The sequence below is a fragment of the Centroberyx affinis genome, unplaced genomic scaffold (assembly GCF_046629955.1).
Source record: "Centroberyx affinis isolate AG114_WGS23_722 - 3 ecotype Tasmania unplaced genomic scaffold, CSIRO-AGI_Caff_v1 ptg002167l_1, whole genome shotgun sequence".
Taxonomy (NCBI): domain Eukaryota; kingdom Metazoa; phylum Chordata; class Actinopteri; order Beryciformes; family Berycidae; genus Centroberyx; species Centroberyx affinis.
In genome coordinates this window covers 264,340-290,902 of record NW_027280480.1, presented here as the reverse complement: position 1 = coordinate 290,902, position 26,563 = coordinate 264,340, and the positions used below count along the sequence as shown (strand labels likewise).

The 26,563-nt window shown below is 42.5% G+C and overlaps 1 protein-coding gene and 1 non-coding gene across 3 annotated transcripts in view; both read left to right on the top strand.

The window, feature by feature from the left end:
• The first annotated feature begins 1,557 nt into the window (after positions 1-1,557).
• On the top strand, positions 1,558-1,629 carry trnah-gug (transfer RNA histidin (anticodon GUG)). The gene has a single exon. It is a non-coding gene; the product is annotated as a tRNA-His (tRNA).
• Positions 1,630-3,298: 1,669 nt separating this feature from the next.
• The window catches only part of frmd5a (FERM domain containing 5a), a 60,176-nt gene continuing 36,911 nt past the window's right edge, over positions 3,299-26,563 (top strand). For both annotated transcript variants that reach the window (XM_071532201.1, XM_071532200.1), the window contains exon 1: positions 3,299-3,400. In XM_071532201.1, coding sequence (XP_071388302.1) covers positions 3,299-3,400 — 102 coding nt within the window. The remainder of the gene's footprint in view (positions 3,401-26,563) is intronic.

Here is a 26,563-nt window from a genome sequence, read left to right as displayed (position 1 = left end):
TAGAGAACTGTGTGCAGGAGTTGTTTCTTCCTTCCTATCATCAGTCTATTAAAAGACATCAATCTCTTTTATTAATAAATGTAAAGATCGAGCCACCTAATCAACATTTTAAATGATATTATTGTTTTGATGAAATATTGGGTTGGAAGTAACAGAGTAACAGTCCTCAAGTAAAAGGTCAAGGTTTGGGAATGGTTCCTTTTCAGTCATATCAGGATCAATGATGGTAAGCACACTTCCCATTAGTGTTTAACAAATTTCACTGTACACATATGCACTAAAGTAAAAAAAGCAAAAACTTAAAAGTAGAACTGCATACTATTAAAAGTACTGGAAAACAGCATCTCTAAAAACCACATGAATTTCACATGTGTAAAAAATCCAGTGGTGGAAGAAGTATAGTAGATCTTTGACTTAAGTAAAAGTAGCAATACCACAGTGTAAAAATACTTTGGTACAAGTAAAAGTCCTGCATTCAAAATCTTACTTAATTCAAAGTACAAAAGTATTAGCATCAAAATATAAGTAGCAAAAGTAAAAGTACTCAATATGCAGAATGGCCCATTTCAGAATCATATATATCATGTTATTGGGCTATAATTATTGATGCATTAATGTGTTCATCACTTTAATGTTGCAGCTGGTAAAGGTGGAGCTAATTCTAATTACTTGATATACTGCTGGGTAGCTTAACCTATAAAAATATATCATAATTTGTTAGTTGATTTATAATTTGTGTTAATAATCTAAATCTGCAAAGTAACTAGTAACTAAAGCTGATAAGCAAATAAATGTAGTGGAGTACAATATTTCCCTCTGAAATGTAGTGGAGTAGAAGTATAAAGTAGCATGAAATGGAAATACTCAAGGAAAGTACTTGAGTAAATGCACTACATTACATTCCACCACTGGAAAAATCCCATGTGAAACACATCACATTGGCAATAGGCCTATGTGGAACATACTGTATGTGCTTTGCAGATGAGAAATGTGTGGTTTTGGAACATTTTCAGGTGCTCCACATGTGTAACATGTGATAACATGGGAAATGCATGTGTTTTTTTCTGTAAAGTACAGTAGCCTATCTTAGATGTAAAGAGTTACTTTGCACATCTGAATTTTGGAGGCGAACTAACCAAAAGTAACCAGAAGCTACTCGGATTATCGATTGTCCTGCTATAGCTTATTTAAGAATACAAGCACTTTATCAGTCATAGAATATGAGATAAATGTCCGCTCGTCCTGTCATACACATGGCACAATAGTACATGTCCACGTCAGAGTATCGAGTTGACTATTGGCTGGCGTCAAACGTAATAAAAGTCTTTCATCTATTAAATTTCCTGAACGGACTATTATGAAAAGTTATTTCATCTTCTCACTATAGCCGCGCTCAATTTCTGTGTAAAATAGCAGGTTGTTGTTTACTATATCTCGTCTAGCTATAGTATAGTCTTGTTTTATATTGTACACAACCGTTTACCCAGTTGTGACGGTCATGCGGTATCCTTCAAGTAGACACACTCCTACTCCTTCCTTCACCAGCCCCGGTAGCTCGCCGTGATCGTATAGTGGTTAGTACTCTGCGTTGTGGCCGCAGCAACCCCGGTTCGAATCCGGGTCACGGCATTGCGATACAATGTCACGGCACACGGGCTGATCTTTTGGTTTTGTTACCACTTTATTTTTCCGTTTTCACAACAAACACTGAAAACGTTTGTCGGCATTCGTTAATAGATTTAACTGAAACGTGACAACTGTAATTTGTGGAGGTTTGATTGTGCCTTAACCTAGGGGATCCCAACCTTTTTTCTAATCCATTTCACCAAAATAGCATTAGACGACGGACCCCTTTTCGTAGAGATTTTGTCCTAAGGAAGCCCATCTGAGAGGATTGTGCAGTTGAGTTAGTATAGATTTAGTTATGATACGAGTTAGTATACAGTACATTTAGGTGGATAACAACAGAGTGCAGGGTGAAACGTATAATCAAAATAGTCATCTTTGTACAGCATCTCATTGTGCTAACTCATTAGAAATGAAATAATAGTGAAATTGCACAGTGTTTCATTTTTCTGGAGACCCCCTGGACCCCCTCAGGCACCCCCGAGTTCCCCGGGCCGGACTGCCGACCAGAAGTGGGCACTAGCGGTTTTACTAATTGTAAAGCGCACCAGCGAGGGCCGGCCTGAAGATGGCAGTCTAATACGATTCAGTCTTTGTTCACTGTAGCTTATGACATAGGAAGAGTTATAATAAATAATAGCTGATGTCCTAATTTTAGTGTGGCTTACTTTAAGTGTAGCAGAACTACCAACGTTTACACCTACCAACCTCCAGTCAGATAACTATGATATATTGCTTATCTGAGCATTAAACTTAAATGATGATCCATGACAGCATGGCAGCCTGGCATAAGACTTTAGGCAGAAACTGAACATGAAAACCACTTACCTCCAAAACACTTTATAACACAGTATATGAACTGCAACAGCCATTTTCAATCAACCATTGCTTTCGGCGACTTTACCATATTAACGAAGGAGATATTTGATATGCTAAATCAGGAGGGGTCATCAGTATTGTCTAGGCTTACTCACATCCAAAGTTCTGCATTTTCCACTTAACCTAATAGCCTAAAATACTGTGCCAATTCAATTTCCTGGGTTGCACTGAAATAGGTAAAGTGAGACCCATTCAGGATGCTAAGACTCGTTCATTCACCATGGATTACCTCAGCTGTTGATTAGACTGGGGCTAAACCATTGCAGTCATCACTCAGTAGTTTTGCAGTCGGTAGCTTATAAATAAAACATGAGCCTATATTTAGTTCTAACCAGGTAAAGGATATCTCCAAAAACTCAAGCCCCCTATCGAGGATTTTCAGTGCACGGATAGGATAAAGTGTGGGGTTAGAAAAAAAACATTGGATATTAAAGTGCAGAGAAATGCCTCGCTTTCCCGTTGGTTGGCTTTGACGTCAGTTTTCGGCGGGTCCCGCCCTCTTGCTCAAGTTGCAGCGGTGAATGGTGAAAGATTATCCACCGCCCGAGCACAGAAACACAAGGCTGAGCTGCCTCTGGATCTGGATGCGGGCATCCCTGGATTCTGCTCTCCCTGGCACAGGCCTGCCGTACCAAAACTTAATGGGACAACAATGGTCCGCACGTCGGCGCTTCAACCCGTGGCTGCTGCTCGTTTAGCGGATCGGAAAATGTGGTCAATGTGACATTACTTGCATGCTGGTGTTGAGTTTATTGTTCTGGTCCTAGACGCAGAGCAGCAATTCTCTGAGAAGATGTTGAGCCGATTCATGAGTGGCAGCATCAGGAATCTTGAGAGAGAATACAACTGCACCGTCAGACTGCTGGACGATACGGAATATACGTGCACAATTCAGGTTAGTCACCTGTCGACCACAGTTTATTCCCGCCGCAGAGCGTGTAATAGCGCTGCAATTGTCTCAGACCTGGCAGAAAGCGAGTGCTTCAGCATAGGGGCTGCAAGTGCCTGCATGTCCCGCTACTGGTGTCTGCCACCAGCAAATGTGTTCCTTGAATTGTATTATATAGACTTAATGTTTGCCACCTCACCTAACATTAGGCTTATCAAGGGGAATTTAGGCAGTCTACGCCTCAACACGAGCCATTATTGTGAAAATCCTTTGCTAAAGTAGCAGGCTTTGATGTAGACATCAAGGAGCCCTATAGGACAGACATGGCAATTCCCTCAGTGCATCAAAGTTGAGGTTGACAAGATGTAAAATGCACATTAGAGGCAAGGAATTATGGGTGAAAAGGCAGATGGATTTTGGATATTTGGATATTTTTCAAATGTATCAGCTTGTCTTTTAGTTTGATGGACTGTTGTTTGCAGGATTATTTCTTGTAGATTTTTTTGTTGCTACCTGAACAAACAAATGCCTTCACTGATACAAACTAGTAAGCTAGTAATGCATATGATACGATGTTTACATGCATTACCCAGTACTAAGTGGTATTAAGAATGGAGAGCCACTAGATATTAGTCATCATCATTTACAATCACTCATAGTATTGTAGCTCATGCAGTTTCCCTATAGTCACTGACATCAATAATGCACATAGGCTATCCTGTTGCCATGTTGGAGAATAGAGCAGAGCCATAGCATGGAGTATGGTAGAAACATAAATATTTAGGCAGGATTGAATAATATTAGATATTGATCACAGCAACCAAGTGTGCAAGTACTGTATTTTCCCTTCAGGCATGGCCCTTTACTTCAGTGGAGAAGAAAACTTTGATAATGTTAAGTGAGACACGTTGCTTGTAAAGGTAGAAACAGGGCTAGGCCCAGATATTAAACCATGTCTTTATCTTACTTTTATCTCTCCGCTACAAAACAGGCTTTGATGGTTGTGTAGTTTTATGTTCATCCTGATGTCATCAAAGGCAGGTGAGCGGGCCTGTCAAAATCAGTCAGAATTGTTTTTTTTTCTTTTCTGGATGCTGTAAAGTTGTGGGAAAGAGTCGTGCATGAATCCCGGGAGGATCGTCTGACTATTCAGCAACATGTAGACGCATCAAAGCCTCTCCAACACCTAAACCAAGGAAACATGTAACCTATGTGGAACAATTAAACATTAACGAGACATGGCATGACTGTTGTCACTTTGATACCTATTGTTTTCAGCGGGACCATGCTGCAATCGAGCCTCTATTGTGTGCCACGACAAAGCGTGAGAGATTGATACTGCGGTTACTGTAGGACCGTGATTGTGTGCCCAGGTTGTAAACAGACCTGCATTTCTGCTCGAGGGCTGAGCCAGAGCTGGAGCCGGGCCAGATGGACTGTGAAGCCAGCAGGTGTGCTGTTTGCAGCAGTGTCGTGTGGACTGGGTGGCTGACGTCAGCAGGCTGGAAGGAGGGGAAGGGAGTGAGAGAGAGAGAGAGAGATGCCGTGAGTGTCTGGCAGCCTGGCTACCTCTCTGTCTAACCTGGCCCTGCTGGGAGGGAACGGGCCGATCCACCTGACTAGCCGTAGCGTCGGAGCGTGTTCCTCATTTAGCTCTAACTTTGCCCTTCCTTCCAGGCTACCAGCCTGCCAAAAAACACCCAGGATTCCAGGACACCTAGACTGGGGAATGAGCAGCAAGAGGCATAACTAGGTCATATATTCTCCCTCTCTCTCTCTCCCTTTCCCTCTTTTTCACCCTCCTATCCTCTTTCCACAGTGTGCTGAGACTCTATCCCCACTAGACCTGTTTCCATTACACTCCGATCTTTTCCCTAAACTGGTTAATGGCTCTAAATTCAGATTTGCCCCTGGCTTAGGTTAGCCTCCTTTCTCTGACATCGAAGCAGGTACCAGCATCTTTGTCCTCGATGTCCGTGTCAATAAAGCCACCTTCAGCAGAAAGAATCTTCAGTGGAAATTAAAAAAACAAAACAAGGACATGTACCGAACCAGGGCGTAGACAGCTTTCAAACGAAGGCCAGGAAATGTCTCCATCTTGATAAAGCAGAGGCAGCCATAATGCATGACCCTAAGTTTTACTCTAATGAATTATGGATCTTTCCACTATATTCAGGGGGATGAAGAAGTGAGTGCTCATCATTATAGTAGATTTAGCTCTCATCTAGTTGGAGGTTGATGAAAGTCCCAGAAATCCTCTTCTGCCGTCTGATTTGATGCAACGTCACAGCAGAGAGTCAAACTGAGGGTTAAGCGGCTCCTCGCATTTCCGTGTCACCTCGGTATGCAAAGATAATACTATATTATTAGTAATATTGTCCAGCCAAGACCAGGTGAGGTAGATTTAGCCGCTATAAATACACAGAGTTGGGTATATATGGCATAGCTCTGTTTGTGGGTCAACTCTGCTTGGGAACTGTGATGCTTTTGTGTGATTTTTTTGTACAAGTTCTTCCCTGTAGTGTTCACTTGTACAGATGGAATGCGAAAAACTGCTTGCACTTTTTATGAAATGCAATGAAATTGATGAAGTCTGTTCAGCTCCTGAAGCGAACCTCAAACATTATTCTAATTTGGTTCTGTCAGATGCATTATTGATGAGCCTGGGAGCTCTTAACTCAGGTTGTTTATCCTGTGCTTGCTGTCCTTTTGGAAGTTTTGTCACCCAGCTTCTGCATGTGCCGAAGCCTCGAAAACGCTGCTGTTGCACACTTGTGTCCTCAGATGCTAATATTTATTCAGGATCTCCATTTTTACAGGGGCTCCATGTATGTTATTTTGTGTAACAGTTGACAAGGTATTGTGTATTTTTTATATGTGTGGAGAGGGGGGGGGGGGGGCAGAGAGAGATGGAGAGAGCATCTACACACACTGCATCATGTGGCTTTTTAAGGAGCTTTATTTGTCACAGCTTATTTTTTACAGAAAGAGTCGGATGTGCTTCCACAGTCCTATGTACGTATCGTAATCAATAAGCTGCCTTTCACCCAGTCCTGCTTTTTCTGATTATTCTTTTTTTTTTTTTTTACAGATTTGTTTTCTTCTGTTGTTCATAATAATACACTGTGCTGAAACGAGACTGAAATTGTACTTAATTTGCCCATCATCAGTGTTTTCTCTACCTGCTTGCGATTAATTACAGATTTATTGAACGACTGTCAACACAGAGATGTGGCCCACTCTATTCCAGATGCAGTTAATAATAGAGTTAATTACAGCATTCGCCCTGTGAAACCTGTGATTGCCCTTGGTGTTCTAATAGCTATTTTGCTTGACGATATCACAACCACCAGCTTTTCCGGGCAGTTTCATCCCATTAGAAGCAAAACAAAGCAAAAAATAGTGGTGTGTTGTGAAGTCTGTGCTAAGAAAATAATTAATACACTGTGCTGGCCTACCATTGCATGTGGTGAAAGTATAGGACTTTCTACCTGCTGCTGCACAGACTCTCAGGGAGATAGTCCAGATAGTAGATAGTGTGTGTTTTTGGTGTATGTGTGTGTAGGGGGGGGGAAGGGGGGGTCTTACTGTGAAGCATGGTGCCGGGCTCTCAGCTGTTGCTACGGTGACTCCACAGTTACTCTGGCAAAATGTGAGATCACTCTGGTCAGGATATCCCATTCCAAAAGCCTTGACAAAGGCCCAGCCGTTAGCGCTCACAGAAAAGCACAATAAGGTAATTTATTCCCTGAATGCCATTGGAGGGTGCTGATGATGAGGTGACTGATGACACGCCCACCTCAACCAGTACTATCCTCGGACTGTCCCACTATTCCCCTGACCCAGATTCTGTCTTGTACCTCCTGTAATGCCATTCTCATGGTAGATATCCAAGACTGTCTTTCTGCTCTTTGGAGGTATTTGGTTAAAGCTCAACTAGTTGCATTAAAAGTAGAGTTGTTTTTTGTTTTTCTTGACTTGTTTGTGTTTTGCCCTCACTGACTGCATCAGCATAACTGAGTATCTTCATCTCAAAAACTTAGAAAGATACCTTTTTGTTATCTTGTTATTACGGTTATATAGCTGCAGTGTCCGAGAGGCCTTAACAGCGTATTTGAGATCTGTGACACTCTATCTGAGCTGACTTTACTCTCTCTCTCTCTCTCACTCTCTCTCTCTCTGTCTCTCTCTCTCTCTCTCTCTCTCTCTCTCTCTCTCTCTCTCTCTCTCTCTCTCTCTCTCTCTCTCTCTCTCGCCCTTCTATTCTCCCCTCCTGACTGCCTGCTCATCAGACGGCTCATCTTCTCCTGTCAGGATCATGGAAGGTGTCCTGTGCCAGTTCTGCCAGGTAGTCATATGTCAGTCAGGGTTGAAGGAGCGTCTGCCCTCAGACACTGTGTGTGTGTGTGTGTGTGTGTGTGTGTGTGTGTGTGTGTGTGTGCGTGTGTGTGTGTGTGTGTGTGTTTGCGCGTGCGAGGGTGCATATGTGTGTGTTCAGAGCTCACGCCGGCTGACACACTGTTGCCATGCTGCATATGAATGATTAAAATGTGTGCTAGGTCTGAATGTTTGATGAGGAGTAACCTCAGGAGGACGTCGCTCGTGTTTACCGGCGTCACTGTGCACCAGCGGCACGATTGGCCGAACCTCGGGCGCATGGCTGGTTTGCGATTTAAGGATTACATCACTGTAGTGTCTCCACAGCAGAGCGATGAGACGATGGCAGCATGCAGCTTTCTCCCAATCCCTTTCATGGGGTTTTGATTTGTGGAAGTAGCCACTTGGCAGTTACACTCATTCAGCTACTCTATGCCTGCGTTGATAATGAAAGAGTTGATGCATCGTCTCAAGGTTGCGAGGGCTGCTGCTCCGTTCCTGCCTTCGGATGGGGTCCTTAACCTTCCCCTTGTGTTTCATTACCGTTTCTCACACAGTTCTGGTATTCCAGCGGGGTATTACAGGGAAATTAAACTCTGACTGACCTGCATTGGCTTCCTGGGATTCACGAAAGAGCTTAGTGGAAGACGAGCTGCCAAGTGACTCTTGCGCTACACACTCATTCTGTCTCTCTCTATTTATGCTCCTGGCTCACAGAAATGTCATCAGTGCTCTCTGTCATATCAGCAGGCCAATAGATGTGGGTGCTCTTTTGTGTTTGTTTGGGTTGGTCTCACCAAATGTCCTTCTCATATTCCCCAGTGTCTCTTTGTGTTGTGTATGTGTGTGTGTGTGTGTGTGGCCTGGATGGACAGCAGGCAGGCAGTCTGTCAGTGCGTCGATAGCAGTCTGCCGTGTCGTCCATTGTGCTGTCTGGGTTGTATTGTGTGACAAAGGGAAAGGGAGAGGGGGCCTGAGGTTACGCTCCAGCTGGAGGCATGAATATTAAACCTCCTGAGCAGAGCAACGTATCGCCACGGTCTACCAACACAGAGAGAGAGGATTGGAGGAGACCATAGTAGAGTTGGTGGTCCCGTTGCCCTATACGGCTCCGCTCAGGCCAAGGTTCACTGTAAAAGGAGAGCGCCTCCAGCCATAGTAGTGCAAACAGATTGCACAGCTTGTTGGTGATGTTTATATACTTCACTGGCCTCATAAATGACTTAACACGGTGCGGTGCAGCCCTGGGTGGGGATGGGAAACCAGAGAGCCTCAACTCATTTACAAGGGTAAAAAACAAAGTCGAGTTAAGCTTTGATCAAGTCCTAATAATCAAGGGTGTTTGTAACCTGCAGTGATGATGCACAAGAGTAACGCACCACCTCAAGCCAGATAGCTAACCAGATATGAGCTGCCTTCAAAAGCTGACCTCAAAAAGTGTGTGAGCTTGCTCTGCTATCAAACAGAATTATAATTGTGGTGTTACATCAGGCTCAGCATTGAGGAAGACAATGGAACAGCCTTGTTTAATATTGGATATGTTATGTTTTACAGTGGGGAAGTCTTTTTGCAGAGCCCTTTTTCCTTGTTGTGGAACTAACCTCATGCTGTTGTTGTATTTGTGACCAGTGCCAGTTCAATCCCAGTGCAGGAACAGCAGATAGCTGCGATAACTGCAATACGAGAGAGAATAAAATGTTAATGTTCCGGATTTCTTAACTTGTAGTTCGGGGATTCCACACAGCACAAGAACACCTTGTTAAGGAAACTGTTTGAAACATCTTGCAGTCTAAGAAAAAAATTGTAGCCTTGCGATGTGGAAAGTAAAATGAAATTAGTTCTGATTTTTTTTTTTATCTATCAAGCAGCTCTGACAGTGGCCTGTGTGCCTTGAGAAGGCTTTAATGGACAAATGTCATAGTGCTGCTGTCCATATCCACTGGCCTTACCTCTCCTCCTCCCCTCTCTCCCTCCTCCTCCCTCTGGTCCCGTTTGTCTTTGGGCCTTTCGGCTCTCTGCTGTACGAGAGAATCCGGCCTTTGTCTGGCTTTCTACTTCAAGTCCCTGTGCCTCTGCAGACTAATGAGGAAACACAGGGATATGCTGGTACCACTACACTCACAGTGACAAACGGCAGTACTGCACTCTGTGATGACTTTTGTTGCACAACTGCAGACTTAAAATGTAGTAATCCGCATTAGTGTGCATGTGGGATTCTTATTATACTATCAGTTATATACTGTAGCTATTGCTTAAGATATATTTTTGATGTTGTTACTTGTGAATTATCAATTCAGTTCAATGAGCTTTATTAGCAAGAAGTACAATTCAGTAAACATATTGCCAAATAAATATATTTCTAATATAATATAATATAATCCAAATAGAATTGTCTCTGGCTGCTCTCTCTAGGTCAAAGGTAACGTTGTGTTGGAGATTAATACTAATCTGGGTGTCATCAGTATACATCAGTATAGGCCAGGTGCTGAGCTGAAATCGGACAATGTTTGACAGCAGTGACAGTCCAGCCAGACAGCAGACCAGAGAGAGAGACAGAGAGAGAGAGAGACAGACACAGAAGGAGAGAGAGAGAGATACAGAATGAGAGCGAGAGAGAGAGAGAGAGGGACTGACACTTAAAACATCTTTATAGTCTCTTGAGTTTCATGTGACACAACAGAGCATCATCAAGGCAGCGGAGGGGGTAAAACCTTCTCTCTCTCTAGATATGAGATATATACTGTATGTCCTTTTCTCTCTTTCATCCTCCTCTTATTTCATCCTCCTCTTGTTTGTGTCCTTATCTGCTCCACAGGTCACCTCTCTCTCTCTGTACCATCATCAGTCTCGTGGTTCTTTTCCACTGCAGGGTTTCTTGAGCTAATGATTGCTGCCTCTCCCCTCCCCACTTCTCCTGCCATCTCCCTCATCTTCCATCCATTTCTCGGTACTCTCTCCGCATCAGATTTTACTTCCCCGCTATGCCTACTGTGCCTCATTATACATGTGCTTGCTATGCTGTGGCCAATGAACTGAACAAGAAATAATTCACACGGAAATGCATGCTGCTTCTCTTCTATTGATTTTATCTTAACTAGTGCTTTTCCAAATACAGCGTGTACAGTATGGGATTCTCACCCTGGTGCTGTATATTTTCAGTGGGCAAGTCAAGGCCTTTTCTAGGGCTTATCATAGTTTCTACACTGTCACTCTTCATATAAACTGGATTTGTGGCTCAATTGAATTTCAGCTTTGAATTGCTGCCTGATTCATGGCTCCTGTCTCCCAATAGAATTTGGCTCCAGATGATTGAGGCGCTGCTTCCGATGTGTTAATATGACTAGAATCATGATTTAGTACTTTGTTTTGGCTAGATATTTAACACACATAATATATAAAGAAAAAGATAAGAAGAATAAGATAAGAAGATCTATAAATGATCTTCTGATTTGTCCTCTTTCATTCTTTCATGACATTGGAGAAATCGCAGGTCCTCCAGTAGTTGGTAGATAGAGTTACTGTTTAGTCACAACTAATTTTCTCTCTCTCTCTTTCTTTGTATAAGCATATATAGGCCTACAGTCTGTATCCACTTTGTACACCGTGTCGTTCAAAAAACAGCTCGCTCCTCCAGACAGTGAGTCATGTATAAATAAAGCATGAAGTATAAAGCATGCAGACAGGATCGAGGGGTTTAGCTCCTGTTTGACTAAATGGTAGAATGCGTAACATCAGTGATTTAAGCAACTTTGAATGTGGTATAATCATTGCTGCCAGATGTGCCAGTTTCAGCATCTCAGAAACAGCCACCCTCCTAGGATTTTGGCGCGCTATAGTGTCTGGAGTTTACCAAGAATGGTGCGAACAAACCACGTCCAGTCAGCGACAACTCCTCATTGACAAGAGAGGTCATGCATGTAACGGCTTGGTACAACGGTGGTGTGCAGAAGGGCGTCAGTATGAAATTTGGATAGTGGAAATGTGGAAAAACGACACCTGGTCCGACAAATCCAGGTTTTAGTAAGGTCAGAATTTGGTGTAAACAGAATGAATCCATGTTGGTGTCAAATTTGGGGAATGTTTTGCAGGCACACATGAGGCTCCTTAGTACCAAATTATCATCAGTTGAACACCAGAGCGTGACAGGCCAGGTGCATCCCATCATGGCCATAGTCTACCCTTTTTCTACTTCCAGCAGATCACGAAGCACACATCATCTCAACATGGCTCATGCTCCAGTGGCCTGCGTAGTTCCCTCATCTCAACCCAGTAGAGCCTTTGGGATGCGGTGGAACGTGTTTGCTGCGTGAATGCGCTGCTGATAAAAACTATATGCAGAATAATTTATAATTGTCATTTGTAATGAAGCGAGGGAGGAATGGAAACATTTTAATTAAGAGTACACTTGGGTGCTACGCTCCACTTGACGTTCACAGGGATAAAGTAAATATTATCTCTTCTGAAACAATGGAAGCTGGCAGAATGTGCCTTTCAGGCTTGTGCTGTTTACTACGGCAGAAGGTGGTTGATCTTGAGCAACAAAGTGAAAGTGGCCACTAAGGAAAGCCATCTGCACTCTCACAAATGAGTGTCTAGTGCTAAGAAGAGAAACACAAAATCCTGTCATCATTGTCCAGATGTGGCTGGGAGCCTGTGAAGAGGGCTACTTGAGCTGCGCTGAGAGTATGAGGTCTGTTCATTCTCTGTGGATCTCACTCTCGCTCTCCTTCACTGTCTTTTATCTCAGAGTTCAAAAGAGTGACAAAGCTGCCTTTCTCTCAGGTGTGCCATGGCGCACAGTTTAACAAATCCTCTTATGAAAACTGAGAAAGGCAGAGAGTGGAGGAGCTTGAAGAGAGCTGTGTGTACCGGTGCAACACGACGTCGCGACGAGGCGGGCTGGTTGTTTTGGTATTCAGAGTTGAAAAATCTCCCGTTGAATGTTTAATTCATCTAAGTCTAATTTGCCACCCACATCTGGTAATTTTCCTCCAGAGTAGGGGTTTTGTTTTCTACTGGGTGGATAGATGACAGGCGCTGAGTTTCTTTGTGAGAGTCATTATTTGTGTGTGTGTGTGTCTGTATGCGTGCATGTATGCTTTTGTCTATACGTGTATATATTTGCGTGCCATATTATCCATGAGTCCACAGTATTTATTTATTCCATCTTGCATTCAAATAAAGGCTGCTGTGGTGATTGCCGATTGGACGGCTCCTGTTGTCACACGTGTGGCTGGGCCTGCAGATTACACTAACAACAGCTATTCATTCATGCAATCAGTCTCCTTTTCCTTTGTGTGTGTGTCAGCGCAGCAGTCAGAGGAGATGAGTGTCTCTGGAGAGGAGATAGACAAACACACACAGGAGACAAAGAGGCCGGCCAGTCGAAATACACAACAAGCCACAACCACAAAACCAGCTGTCCGCTGCAGGGGCAGGGTCAAGTAGAATAAAAATAATAAAAACTGGATATCTTTTTGCCATGGAAAGGTTCTTATATCCAGTCTATAATGAAATTTGTTATTTATTGAATTTGATAAATGAGAATGAAGCTCTGTCATTAATATGTGACCGTTTAATTTCACATTTTCAAACAAGTGAATTGAAATTTACTGAAAAGACTAGTACCAAATGGAGGGAATTGAAGAACCAGGTTTACTGACATATAGCCTACTGTAGGTCTTGTGTTGGTTTGCCAGAAGGGCAAGCATCTTCAAGTACTGATGTTGCTATGAGTCTGTAGGACTTTCATTGGGTCCTTGTTGAACTGTTTATGTCTGAAATGCCTCTGCTAGTACTCTTTATAGTCCAGCTGATGGCTCATAAATTACTGCTCCTGCTACCTGCAGCTGAATTTTGCTTTTTCCATTTCACATTTTCCTACAATTCAAATTGCTTGTGGAATCATTTCACTAGCTAGTAGAACATTCATTTCTAGCTCCTTGATTTCCTGATGAGGTAAGTCGAGTTGTTTTACAACATTAGATTGTTGCAGTAATGTTTTTCTTTGTAAGTTGTAGTAGTGTGCTATTATTGGTGATTTTATTTTATTTTTCATTGTTATATTTTAAGGTCGATTTTCAAAACTGGAAAATGTGTCGACTGTGGTTTTGTGTGCTTTTGTCTGAGTGTTCAGCTTTGTCAGTGTCAGCTGTAGCCGATCACCATTGTTGGCTGTCTTGTGTCGTAGTGTAGTGTAGTAATCTAGACGGCTTGTTACATTATTTGCCAGAAAGACACTCACAGCTGGAAAACATGTAACTAGTGCTAAGGTAGTTTTCACTTGTTGTATTTCTCCTGTGTAACTGTAGTTCTTTGCATTCAGACTTGGTATTGCTCTGTATTAACCATCTAGCTATCCCACACATAACAGCATCCTTCACCACTGTAAGAGCACAGGCTATGTATATCCTGTCACAGTGGCATCCAATCATGATTTCATTGATTAGCACACCTTGAGCTAGAGATGAACTATTTAGTGAAGTCACCTGGTGTAGTGATTGGTTGGAAGGAAAACCTCCAGACTCTTGGCCCTTGATGGCAGATGATTGGACACCTCTGCCCCATCACAATCCTGTTTCTCAGGGCCCAGAGTGCAAGTTTTCTATCTTACCAGGTAGTTAATTGCATTCACCTGCTGTCCCAGGTGTAAATCAGTCCCTGGAATGAAAACCAGCATGGCTCTGGGTCCCGATGAGCAGGATGGAGAACCGCTGCCCATCACAACACAGTGAGCCCATGAGCCCACTGGCTTTGGCTGCAATGACTGCCAGAGATCAGTTCAGGTGAAACATACTCATCCTCCCTGGTTCATTGGGTTGTGTGTGTGTGTGTGTGTGTGCGGCTACACAAGACCACAAGCCAAGATAGAGTCCTGTTATTTGGGTTTCTCCTGTCCTGTCCTGTCCTCTCCTGTCCTCTCCTCTCCTCTCCTCTCCTCTCCTCCTGTCTCAGCCTGCGCTCTTTGTCCTTCGAGGTTTCACCAAGAGGAGGGGGGGGGAGAGTGTCCTCTGTCTGGATTTGCCTGCATGCCTCACTGACTAATAGCAGAGCGAGTACATGGAGGACTCAATCACAGGCGTCTTTTCATTTGGTTCAGAAAATTCCATTTGCTGCGCTGTAATTGTTGTAATTGTAATAGGAGACTGTTCACACATCTAGCACACGAAAATCACATTAGGAACAGAGGAAGCCCCTAACAACTGAATTGTTGTCTTGAGGAAAATGTTGTTGTAGCCTCACAATTGTAAAAATGTCTAGGAAAAAGCTTGGGATTTCAGGCCAGAATGACACAGACTTGAACCCTCCTTAAATATGTAGTGAAATGGGTTAAGGGTTTAACAGTGGTGCATGTACATGTTTGTCAGTGTGTGTGTCTCTCTGGGGGTGTTTGTATCATGACTGACTGAATAGAGCATCTGATGTCTTCTGAGCAGCCAGATGCACTCCCCCTCCTCTCTCTGATGTAAAAACAGAGAGTTGCTCTTTATTGCTTCCTGTCTTGCCTTTTCTTTATTTGAAGCTTTTCATATCAGCTTTGAAATTAAATATGTGATTCAGGGTTATCAAAGGTCTCCGTTAAAAGTCAAATGTAAGATTATTCTTAGGGACTATGATGCCTAACTTGTCTCTAGGATTCCTGTTTGGAATAAGAAGTGGATGGGGAATATGAAGCAGTGGGAAGATGCTTTGAACAAGAATGCCCTTTAGATGAAAACACGGCTGCATATTTGGCTCTGATCTGACACTCTGAGCCTTGCTACCTGATGAAACAACTCATGGACCAGTGTGAAAAGAAAAAGAGTGAGACAGGAGGTATTCTGTCTCACTCTTTTTCCCTTTCTGTGTGTGTTGTGTGTCTGTGACATGAGCTGTGGTGGCAGTCAAAATCAGCCACATGTGTGTACTGTTCCAAAGAAGAGACATCAGGCAATAATAACTTCATCCTTCGGTGGCAGCTCTTAGCTGTCTGCGTTTTGGTTGAGTGGAGAGGCAGAGGTGTGCCATATGGCAGCAGAATGGGAGTCTGGAGGGGATTGTTTCAACAGCGGTGCTTCCCTCTCCCTCTCAATAAATGGTGTTCTTGGAGCTCCCCCGTGTCCCCAGGGTGGGAGACAGGTGCCGCTGAGGGGAATAAAGGCCGTGTTTGCACAGCTACCCAGCACGTCAGTCTCCCGACTCATTCAGAGGGGAAGAGTGATTGTTTTCCCCAGGCCGCTCTGGGTGTGTATTCAGTGCAAGATGGGAAGAGCGCTTTCAAAAGAGTCTCATACAGTGTGAAATAGTAAGAGGACGGAACAAAAACCTTCACACATTTTCTCTGTTTTGTGTTGGCGAACTGTAATTGCGTGTTGCTGCTAGTACGATTTTATCTTTGTATTTTATGCATAAAATACATATTTTTTTAAATCTCATCTATTCTAAATGAAATATTCAGCTATCCTTCTGTAGGACTTTTTTGTAATATTATGTTGTTTATTTTGGGAGAAAATTGTTTAAACTGTTGCAGTGACTTGCCTGACACAACGATCATTATATGATGAGACAAAGGGAAAAAGTTGTTAATCTAAATTGCAAATGGAGCTTGTTTGCCAATATTGTTTTTTTAACAACCCATGCATCGCAGGAGCTGTCCTAATTGGAATTCAATGAGTGTAGATCGGCCCAATCAATATGGAGATCAATAGCTGTTCTGCGGGCTGTGGGGATGCTGATGATGCTGATGATGCTGATGATGCTGATGATGCTGATGATGCGGTGCTGCGGTCCAGTCTGTGGTGAGCTCAGCTATTTTTAGCACTAGCCGTTCCTCACAGTGCAGGTATAGAAAATAAACTGTACAGAGGAGTTAGCCCAGCCACCTCCACCCACATGCCGCCTCAAGCACAATGCAAACATAATGAATCATGAATCCATTCTGTGGCATCATTATCTGATCTGTCAGTGCCCTCCCTGCCTTTCTCTGGGAAGATTCAGTACACTACATCTTGTATTCATTGTATTGCTCGTATTCTCTACTTTGCTACAATTTTATAGCAAGCCGCCCAAGCCAGATGAGTCTCGTGAGTTGATCTCACTGCAAGACACGTCTGGCCTCTCTCCCCGATAGGAGACTAGGAATAATGCAGGTCCATCTACAAAGTGGACGGTCCAATCACAGTTTTGGAGGCTGATCCATGGGGGGCGACATAAGCAAGACACGACACTGCAGAAATATAAACAACAATGGCGGCAGTGCAGTTTGGTAGTGTTGGCCCTATACCGGAAGTCGTATCTTCTATTATTACAGAATTCGATGGCATAAATGCATTAAAAGATGAGCAAATAACTGCACTGAAGGCTTTTGTTGGGGGAGATTTTTTCACTCTTCTTCCTACCGGACTCTGTGATTCACATACAACTGGTAAATATTGCCCCCATGTGCTAAGCTATGTAACATTGTTTACCAGGTAACGCTGTGATTTACATGATAGCAGCACTTGCATGCGCCGCACTGTGCTTATGTCATATGATTTGTTGTTCTGATTGGTTTTAACATTTAGCCAGACGTGGCTCTCGCAGTGTGATCAACTTGTGAAAACTTGTCTGGCTTGTGAGGCTAACAACTTTATGTTAATTTATTTAATATATTTCCTCACAGTTGCTCTCACTTTTCATTTTCAATTTACACTTTTTTTTTTTACCTCTTCCATTCATCTTTAAGTTGTGTTGGGTAAAGCTGTGTATTAGCTCTTCATCTGCACCCTGACACCTCTACCAATGAGTACATGTTGTATATCTTAAGTTTTATCTGATGTGTAATGCCCAGCTACCGATTGAAGCTACGATACACAGAGTCTCATGCAAGTATTAAATATTTCGAAATTTACATCTGCATACTGGAGGTGGACGACATTTTCTGGCCCAATATCTGTTTTTTTAATAACAGGGCAACAGCCTGATATGTAAACCAATGTAACCGTAGTAACTGATAATTCTAGACACTAATCCTACTTCCAACCCCACTCTGGAGAGAGGTGGAGGGCATTTGAGAGTGTTTACATTCCCAACCTGGTGTTGTTACGTAGACTTTATAGATGTTGATAATACTGAGGTAAATTTATACCTGCATACTCAGTTCATCTGTATGGTTTACCAGAAGGGCAGCTTGACACAACTTGTATCTTCTCAGTGTGGGATTCAGCAGAGGCAGGTTTCCCACCTGAATGAATTGCTGAGTTTGTGTTGCATCCTCCTTGACCACTGCTGCCCTCCCTGGCTCCTGTGGGCTTTCCTGAAATGCCTCTCATACAGTAGACATTAACTGGCCTCTATAATTAATGAGAGTAGCTAACAGTAGAGTGGCGGCAGAGCTTTATGGAAAGCCCCCAGGAGTGCCCTTCAGGACATCCCATTACCCCGCTTCTCGGGTGGGAGCAGGCGCAGACAGTTGCTGCTGGCCTGTTGCTGCTGTAGGCCTAATTGTGATGCCAATCATGGATGATCAGTGTGGTCTGTGGGAGATACATTGAAAATGTGCTCCAGTAGAGATTATTCTAGATTATCTACACAAGTAACTACTGGCAGTAATCTTAATGACTCCATTAGGATGTTCACTTGTATTTACTGCATCAACTGTGTAGTTTTTGACTTCTCTATCAGCAGCCTCCATTAGCTTGATACTTTGTTGTCCTAAAGAAAGTTTTACCAATTTTCATAGTGCATGATCTGTACTTAGGGAGATATCCAGTTGGAAGCAGCAGTCATTAAGAGGAAATGACAGTATAGTGGGTTTGACAGTCAGCATTCAGCCCCGGGGGACGTAATGGAATTGTAAGATGATGTGGTATTTCCGCTGTTATTTTACATTAATTACATCATTCCCTTGGCTAGGCTGTTTCTTAAAGTTGCAAGTGGCTGAATAATGGATGAGCAAAGGTATGAATTATGTATGTGCTACTGAATACTGAGGAGGTTGGATATTTGGGAATTACTATACTTTACTATGAAATTGACAATGCATTAACAATTACATAACTGAAACTAAATGTGCTTCTCTTTGTGCTTCTCTAGCCAAGGTTGATGATTGCTAATTTGGCAGAAATCAACGTATTGCCTGTCTCTAATGTTTTATAAAGTTTAACTGAGTCTTGAACTTTCACTTCTCTGAATTGTAGTGTGGGCAAAATATGAGTGTTTGAGCCTTTGCCAAGGCTGTGCCCTTCTGCGAACTGTGCAGTAATTACCAACCAACTGTCAGGCCTTGTTTGGACTCTGACAGTTGGCCAGACTTTGCAGTCAATACCTCATTGCCCACTTCATTCACAACAGACGTCACCTTGATTTGATTTATCACTAAGACTCTTCTTGTCAGGGTCTAGGAAAGGGGGTACACAAGGACGATGGAGACTGAGGGTCACCGCACGTGTTTATGGCTTATTCGGCTTATTGCACACTGATATTGAAGTTGTTTGAAAGAATGTGTCTTGCCTGTTTTTATGTCTTAAACTCTCCAGCTCAAACAAGAATGCCTTTCACCTGTCATTGAATCAGCATCTCTGTGTTCTCTGTCATGGCACGATTGTTGCTATCAAATAACACAAATCCCTTCTATGTTTGTCTCTATGCATCAGTGGAGACTGCAAGTCTTTGTTGATGCTTCAGTCAGGTTTTCTGCTGTGGAGGGTGATACAGACTAGAGCAATACCAGAATGCTGATCGCTCTGCCTGTTTACACCTGTGTTGCAGGAGACAATTTGTGTTGGAAGAAGAATCTGTTCCCTCTCTGTCACGGCTGGACAGCTACTCAGAGTTATCAGTAATACACACTGATGCAACAAGCATTATAACATTTAGTTTGCTCACAATCTCTGCTATTTGGATATTCTAGCTTGGTATTTGAAAAAAATAAAGACCCCATCCTAATCTGCTAGTTATTCTATGTTCAGAATAACTCAGTGTCCCCAGAATACATGCTTTTCATCTTGACTATATGAGCTTTTCAACACCTGCATGTCTCTTCGGCCCCACTCATGCAGGCGCAGAGGATTTTTTGGTAGTAATTTACACACTGAACATTGTATTTATCCCTCAGGACAGTGGTTGGCAGATTGCACTGTTCTGCTTTTCCTTTTTGTGTAGTTGTGGCAGATAATGGTGTTTTTTCTTTTTCATACTGACTGACAGTAATAATCACTATTCATTTCATAACATATATAAAGAAACCAGATATCATGTCTTTTAGGGACGGGACGATATATAGAAATTCAATATATCACAATACAAAAATGTGACAATACGTGTCGTGGGGCAGAAAAATGAATTGTGATATTAGGTACATTTTATTCTGCTGTAGTAATCAAGAGTAATGAGATGGCTTGTCCATCACAATTTCACAAACTCTCCATTCAAATTATATTATTGGCACTTTGTAATGACATTTTTAAATAGTTCTTTACATTCTAGCAAGCCAATGCCATTGCTAGAAAGATTTGTGGCTCAGATATAAACATAATTCTGCACAGTCACACATTAATTACATCGTATGGTGGTTGTATCGAATCATGAACCCCATATCGGGTATCGAATCGTATCGTGAATCGTATCGTGAGATAAGTGTATTGTCCCATCCCTTATGTCTTTTCAAAAGACCCTTTACTGTGTTAAACATAAATATCCAAGGACAAGGTACAGCATGAAATTGTCACTCATACTGTGTTGAGTCAATATAATATGTAATATTACATTGCTGTAGCGCACCAACCCACTGGTTTTATAAAAAAAACAAAAAAAAAAAAACAGTAGCTGCTCAGCTGGTGAATCATGAATATGTGAATGTTGCTGGCCCGTCACGATTGGGAAGATCACAGATGGAAGGGATTGAAGGCCAGTTCTAAACTGCTTTCTAAATCTTGTCAGTATGGCTATGCCGCGTGTGCGTGTTCAAGGTCATTTGTCAGGGTTACCGGCCGATGAGTCAGTCTGTTAGGAGGCAGTGAGAGGAAGAGAGAGGGGGCATGGTCGACTGCCAAAGGAACGATATAATATTCTTTAGGCGCTGTCACAAATCTGTCAGTATGTCAACACCGGACAAAGACTGATGGATGCCGTCTTCCTTTTAAGGAATAAGGTCACAGAAGTAGAGGAAATAAAATTCAGTCTGAAATTTGAGTGACATTCAAAGCTGGCATGCAGTATACTGCTATTGCCTTGGAAATAGAAGACAGCCTGACTGATCACGCCGTATAATAATCTCAGATGTACAAGGTAGAAGTTCTTCTCTGAGCATGAACAGCTATAGAGATGCTGGTTGATTACATCTGTGCAGGTCTGATCCAGGTTTTCATGGCTGTGCTGTGATGCAATCCCCATCTCCACTTGCCTCTGCCACAGTCCGTTATGTTTAGATCACAACCCACTCTGCAGGTTTATTTCACTGTGACCCTGTTCTGACATCCTGTAGTGGATTATTTCTCTCAATCAAGATGTTTTATGTAACCGCTAGCCTGAGAGGATTATGGGAAAACATTCCACATTTAGAATTTAGTCCAATGAACCATGAAGATGCGGCTCTACTTTCTGTCATATGTTGTATGTTAAGAATCTTCCTGATGTGAAACGATTTTGTATAATGTTTCTAAGGCGTTAATGTACATGTGCTCTTCAAATATTTAAAAATGTCATGTTGAAATGCGTGTTCTATGTCTCTTGATATTCTGGATCAAATTACATGTACATGAACCACATACATGGTTGACATTGAAATTAGCATACAGTAGGTTGAGCTTAAGTCCATCTCTCCTCCTCGTCTCTGGCATTCCTGAGTGGCAGCCAAGGAAAAAATGACATTTCCATGTCCTTGGACTTCTGGGATGCTATAGCACCTCATCTCCATGGCAACTGCTCATCTTGTCATTGCTCCCCAGGGGCCTCATGTATAAACGTTGCACACGTACAAAAAGGTTGCGTACGCTGGTTTTTGCGCACACGTCGGGATGTATAAAAATGAACTTGACGTGAGAATGTGCGGGCCGTCCCGCAAACTTTAAACCATGCGTACGCAGATTTGTCTGGCTTTCTCAGTTGGCGACGCCAAACTACAAAGTAGTGAAACTCTCCAAATGTTTCAAAATAACATTTTTTCACTCCATTCACTGCGCTATATCTATGAAGTAGTCTATGAAAAACAAGAATTATTTCACATTCACCATTGTTTTTGACAAGAAGGTGACATGAGGGGCGTATTTATAGTCATTTGCAAAGTTAATTCTGGGAGGAGACAAGGCGGGGTGAGAGGCTCGTGCCTGTGCGCTCAATTTCACGTTGATTGGGATGTATAAAGGAAAGGTGCGCAGGACCTGGCGTGCACGATTTTATATTATATTATATTATTATATTTTATCTGAAAATTTCTGTGCGTACGTACTTTTCAAGTTTTGTGAGTACGCCATCTTTCAGTATGAAATCTACGCAGTCTTTTATACATGAGGCCCCAGGTGTGCTGTGTAATGTGTGCCCAAACTCTTTCTCTGCTCCCAGCTATGTGTCTCACCTCATATCCCTCTTCCTCACTCAACTCAGATATCACTCATTACACTATTATCATGACACAGAGCAAGGCCGTGTGTTACGCTCATGATTGAATGATTATCCCTCTTCTATGATATGCTTTTACTTTTGTTTTCTCACATCACCCTACATCTTTTAAGTCAACATGCAGGCTGGTAGATATCAGAGCGATGCAGTCTAGTTCTCCAGGGAAGGTTTACCAGCCCCGTCACCCCTGATGTTCTCATTTCAGCTCCCCAAAACAAACGTCTGCTTCCCTTCTTGTATTTACAACTCAGAGTGCCAGTAAAGACCGAAGAACAACAGCAAGTGGCGTGCACATCACAGTGAGCAACACAGCCTGCAGATGAAAATCCGCTTGTTCTGGTACAGTAATTAGTGCCTGAAGGGTGCAGCATTAGCACATTCTGCTAATCCAGCGCTAGTGCTCCAGTGGGCTCAGGGACGGGAGAGTAGGACTGAGTCCCAGTGGAGCAGCTGGGTGACGTGATCGTGAGGCAGGCTGAAAAGGAGCCCTGATTGTTTAAAAAGGCTGATTGCATGGTGGTAATGAGATCAGCGTTTTGGGCTCAACGCTGGTGGTTTGCTAGAGATCCAGTTCTCTCCGGGCTTCTAGTGAAGCTCAGAGGACTCCTGTCTTTAAAGAGACTTTCTAGTGAGATCAACTCGAGGTCGTCTTTCTCTCCAGGGAAGTTAAAAAACATTCTTGTTGTTGGCTTCCACATGTGTCAGTATGAGATGACATTGCCTTTTGGTTAGTCAAGAACAAAGAACGAAATCCTTGCAATCTCTAGATGAAAACATGCATGTTGTTAAGAGAAAAATGTAGAAAAGCTGAACGCAATTGGAAGGCTGATGAACTGCAAGTGTCCTATAATATTATGAAGGAAGTTCAGAAAGTGGTTAAAAATGGAAGAGTGGTTTGGTTCTGTGATTTCATTTTGAAGTCATTGACCCCTCGTCTAGTTACTGTGTTGAAGCTTCCACTGAAGAGTGTGATCTGAAAAGGAGAGGACACAAGACTCCAGCTCTCACCCTCTGATAGGGACTTTTCTGTCACTGTTGATAATTCAGTTGTGATGAGCTGTTGTGAAGGCATTTCTCTCCTGGTCCTGGAGCAGATCATGTCTCAAGTCCTTCACCAGTCCCTTATATATTGTTTTTAAAAGAGGTATGAATCAGTCAGTGCAAGCATTTTGTCTATTATCAATAGCTCTCTGGTCACTGGCATTTTTCGTTGTAATTTTAAACGTCCAGTACTTCAATCCCTCCTTAAGAAACCAAGGCTTGACCTCCTGTCTGCAGGATGAAGTCCAAACTGCCCTTTTTGCCCAAGGCTGTAGAAAAAGCTGTTTCAACCCAGCCGACATCTTTTAGGACTCAAATAATATCTTTGAGAAATTCCAGTCTGGTTTTACAGCACTTCATACAATACAGACTGCTCTCCTCAGAGTGACCAATAACCTTCTTTTAGTGGCAGATGATGGGCAATGTTCCATTTTAAATCTTTTAGATGTCAGTGCAGCCTTTGATACCATACTCCATGTCATTTTATTAGATCGGTCACAGGGATATCGCTCTTCAGTGGTTCAGCTCTTACCGTTCCAATAGAACATTTTCAGTCCCCACAGGAAACTCATCTTCATCCTCAGCATGCATTACTGGTGAGGTCCCGCAGGGTTCAGTTCTGTGCCCACATCTTATTCCCCCTTGACATGCTTTCACTTGGATATATTATCTGCAAGCAAAACATACATTTTCACTGTTATGCCGACAACACAGTTATATCTGCCCATAAATCCTAATCCAGTTAACACTCTAGCCACTCCTATAAACTTCCTCGCACATATAAAGTAGACATTGCAGAATTTTCTACAGCTCTCCAAGTTAGAAATAGTTGGTAACATTTTCAGCTACCAAACTCCATTTAATTACCATGAATTAGGTACTCTGCCAATGTTAAGCCAGTTGCAATTTGAACTTTAACAGGCAAGTTAAGAGAATTGTGCAATCTTGTTTCTTTCACCTGAGGAATATTCCTAAAAATATAGAGCTTTTATCCTTCAGTAATCTGGAAAAAGTCCTCCATGCTTTCATCTCTTCTCGCTTTGACTACTGCAACTCTCTGTATTCCTGCCTCAATCAAAAGTTTTTCTCATCTCCAACTTGTACAATATGAAACAGTTTGGATTCTTACTGGAACAAAAAGAAAGGATCACATCACACCAATTTTAGACTACCTCTGGCCCCAGAAAAATAATATGATTTTACTGGTCACTCCCAAGGCATGGATGAGTCTGGAACAAAGATATGAATGCCTGAGGAGCTTAGGCTGGCTAAATCACTATTATCTTTTAAATGACTTCTTTCTTCTGCTTTTATGTAATGAGCTTTTATTAATTGTCTTGTACCTCTCTTCTGTGGTTTGCCTTTATATTTCTTACCGTGCTTTCATCGCTTTTGCTCTCGATTGTTTTTTCTTTTTTTTTTTCCTTTGTAAAGCACTTTGTAACTGTGTTTTGAAAAGCGCCATATAAATACAGACTATTATCATTGTTATTATTATACAGTCACCTTCAACAATAACAATGGGTGCTTGAACAGGCATCCTACAAGAGAGCAAGAGAGCCCTCTTTAGTTGACTTTGGTTCCAGCCTGGGGGAAGGTTAGGAATTAAATGATCTTCATTTAAATCACTGTCGCTGGACCAGCCAGCCACGCTCCTCCTCCTTACAGATGGTGTGTGTGTGTGTGTGTGTGTGTGTGTGTGTGTGTGTGTGTGTGTGTGTGTGTGTGTATTCCCATGCAAGTGAATGCTTTGTTCTGATGAACCAACCCTCACTGCATTTCCATTGAACCAAACACATCCACACATCCATATGGACTGTGTCCCTCTGGCCCTTTCTGGTTCCAGCATAGGCACACATGCAAGCGTGTATTGCTGTGTTTGACTAAAAATGAATCTGCATTCACTCATGTTGATATCTCAGAAGACTGTTGTTATTTGATTTTCATTCACCCCAGAGCAGGGATTAAGATTTGATTAGAAGTATTTATCAATTAGGGGAAGGTAAATGGAAGCAAGAGCCTCGTTTGGCAGGATTAAAACAGATTTAGTTTCTGTCTTGTTTCTGTGGAATGGAAATGACTTGGCTCCTAGGCCCCTTTTCACTCTTGAAAGTCTACATCAGTCAACCTGAGTCCCATATTCTAGTGAGGGCAACACAAGGGGTAAACATTTCTAGTTGAAAGAAAGGGCGATGATGGATGATATTGAAGATATTGAAAGACAGTAAGGACTGTTTGCAGCCTGTCCTGTGACTCTCCTGTGAACTCTAACGTCCAATCATAGACAGTGAGAGGATGCACAGCTGGCCAGGTGGCCCTGTCCATAACCTCGTTGCATAAACTGGAATCTGTTGTCGGTGCAAAACCTAAGGTTAAAAATGCTGGTGTCAGCACGCATGACTGGACGCAGCAGTGAAAGGTATAAAAATTAAAAATTTACTAATTGAGTGAGTTAATGTGGTGAAGGCTGTCTGATCCCCATGCACCTCCTCTCCATTTCTTAAACATAGTTTCTCTCTTTCTCAGCAAGGACTTGGATAACGCAGGCAACAGTAACACAGTTTATAGATGGGGGATGTGATGAGTTGCTACAATACCTCTTGCCTATAAAATCCGTCAAAGATGTTGGTTTTGCATTAAAAAAGGGTGATGAGTTTAACTTGTGCTATATGTGGGCAAAATGTTCCTATCTGATCATGGTTGTTGAGCCTGTAGAAGACAGATGTTTCTCAAGTATTCATTGATTCATGAGATGCATGTTGATTTTGCTGTCTTTTCATCCTTGACCTCCATCAAATGCATCCACAAAATGATTTCTAGCATTTGCATCCCTATAATTGTCCTCATGAAAATGTATGTTTTGTTTACTCCAGTGAATCCCTTTTTCCTGTCCTTATCCCTGTCATTTTGATGATTCAGAATCTAAATCACCCAGGACCCATATTTTGTGGTATGCTGGGAAATCTATCGGCCTGCTTTCCAGTTGCAGCTTCCCTTTGCTGACTGGGGATGTTCTGTGCACCATCCTGTGGGCTGTGAGATTTTCATCTGACAACGCCTCATCCATCTCAAGCAGAGTGGCAATACAGTGAGCAAAGAAGGTGATGATAGTGTTGAGATGCACATGTTCCTTCTGGGACCCTCCCTCTCTGTGTGCTTTTGTCTGAAGTGATGGAT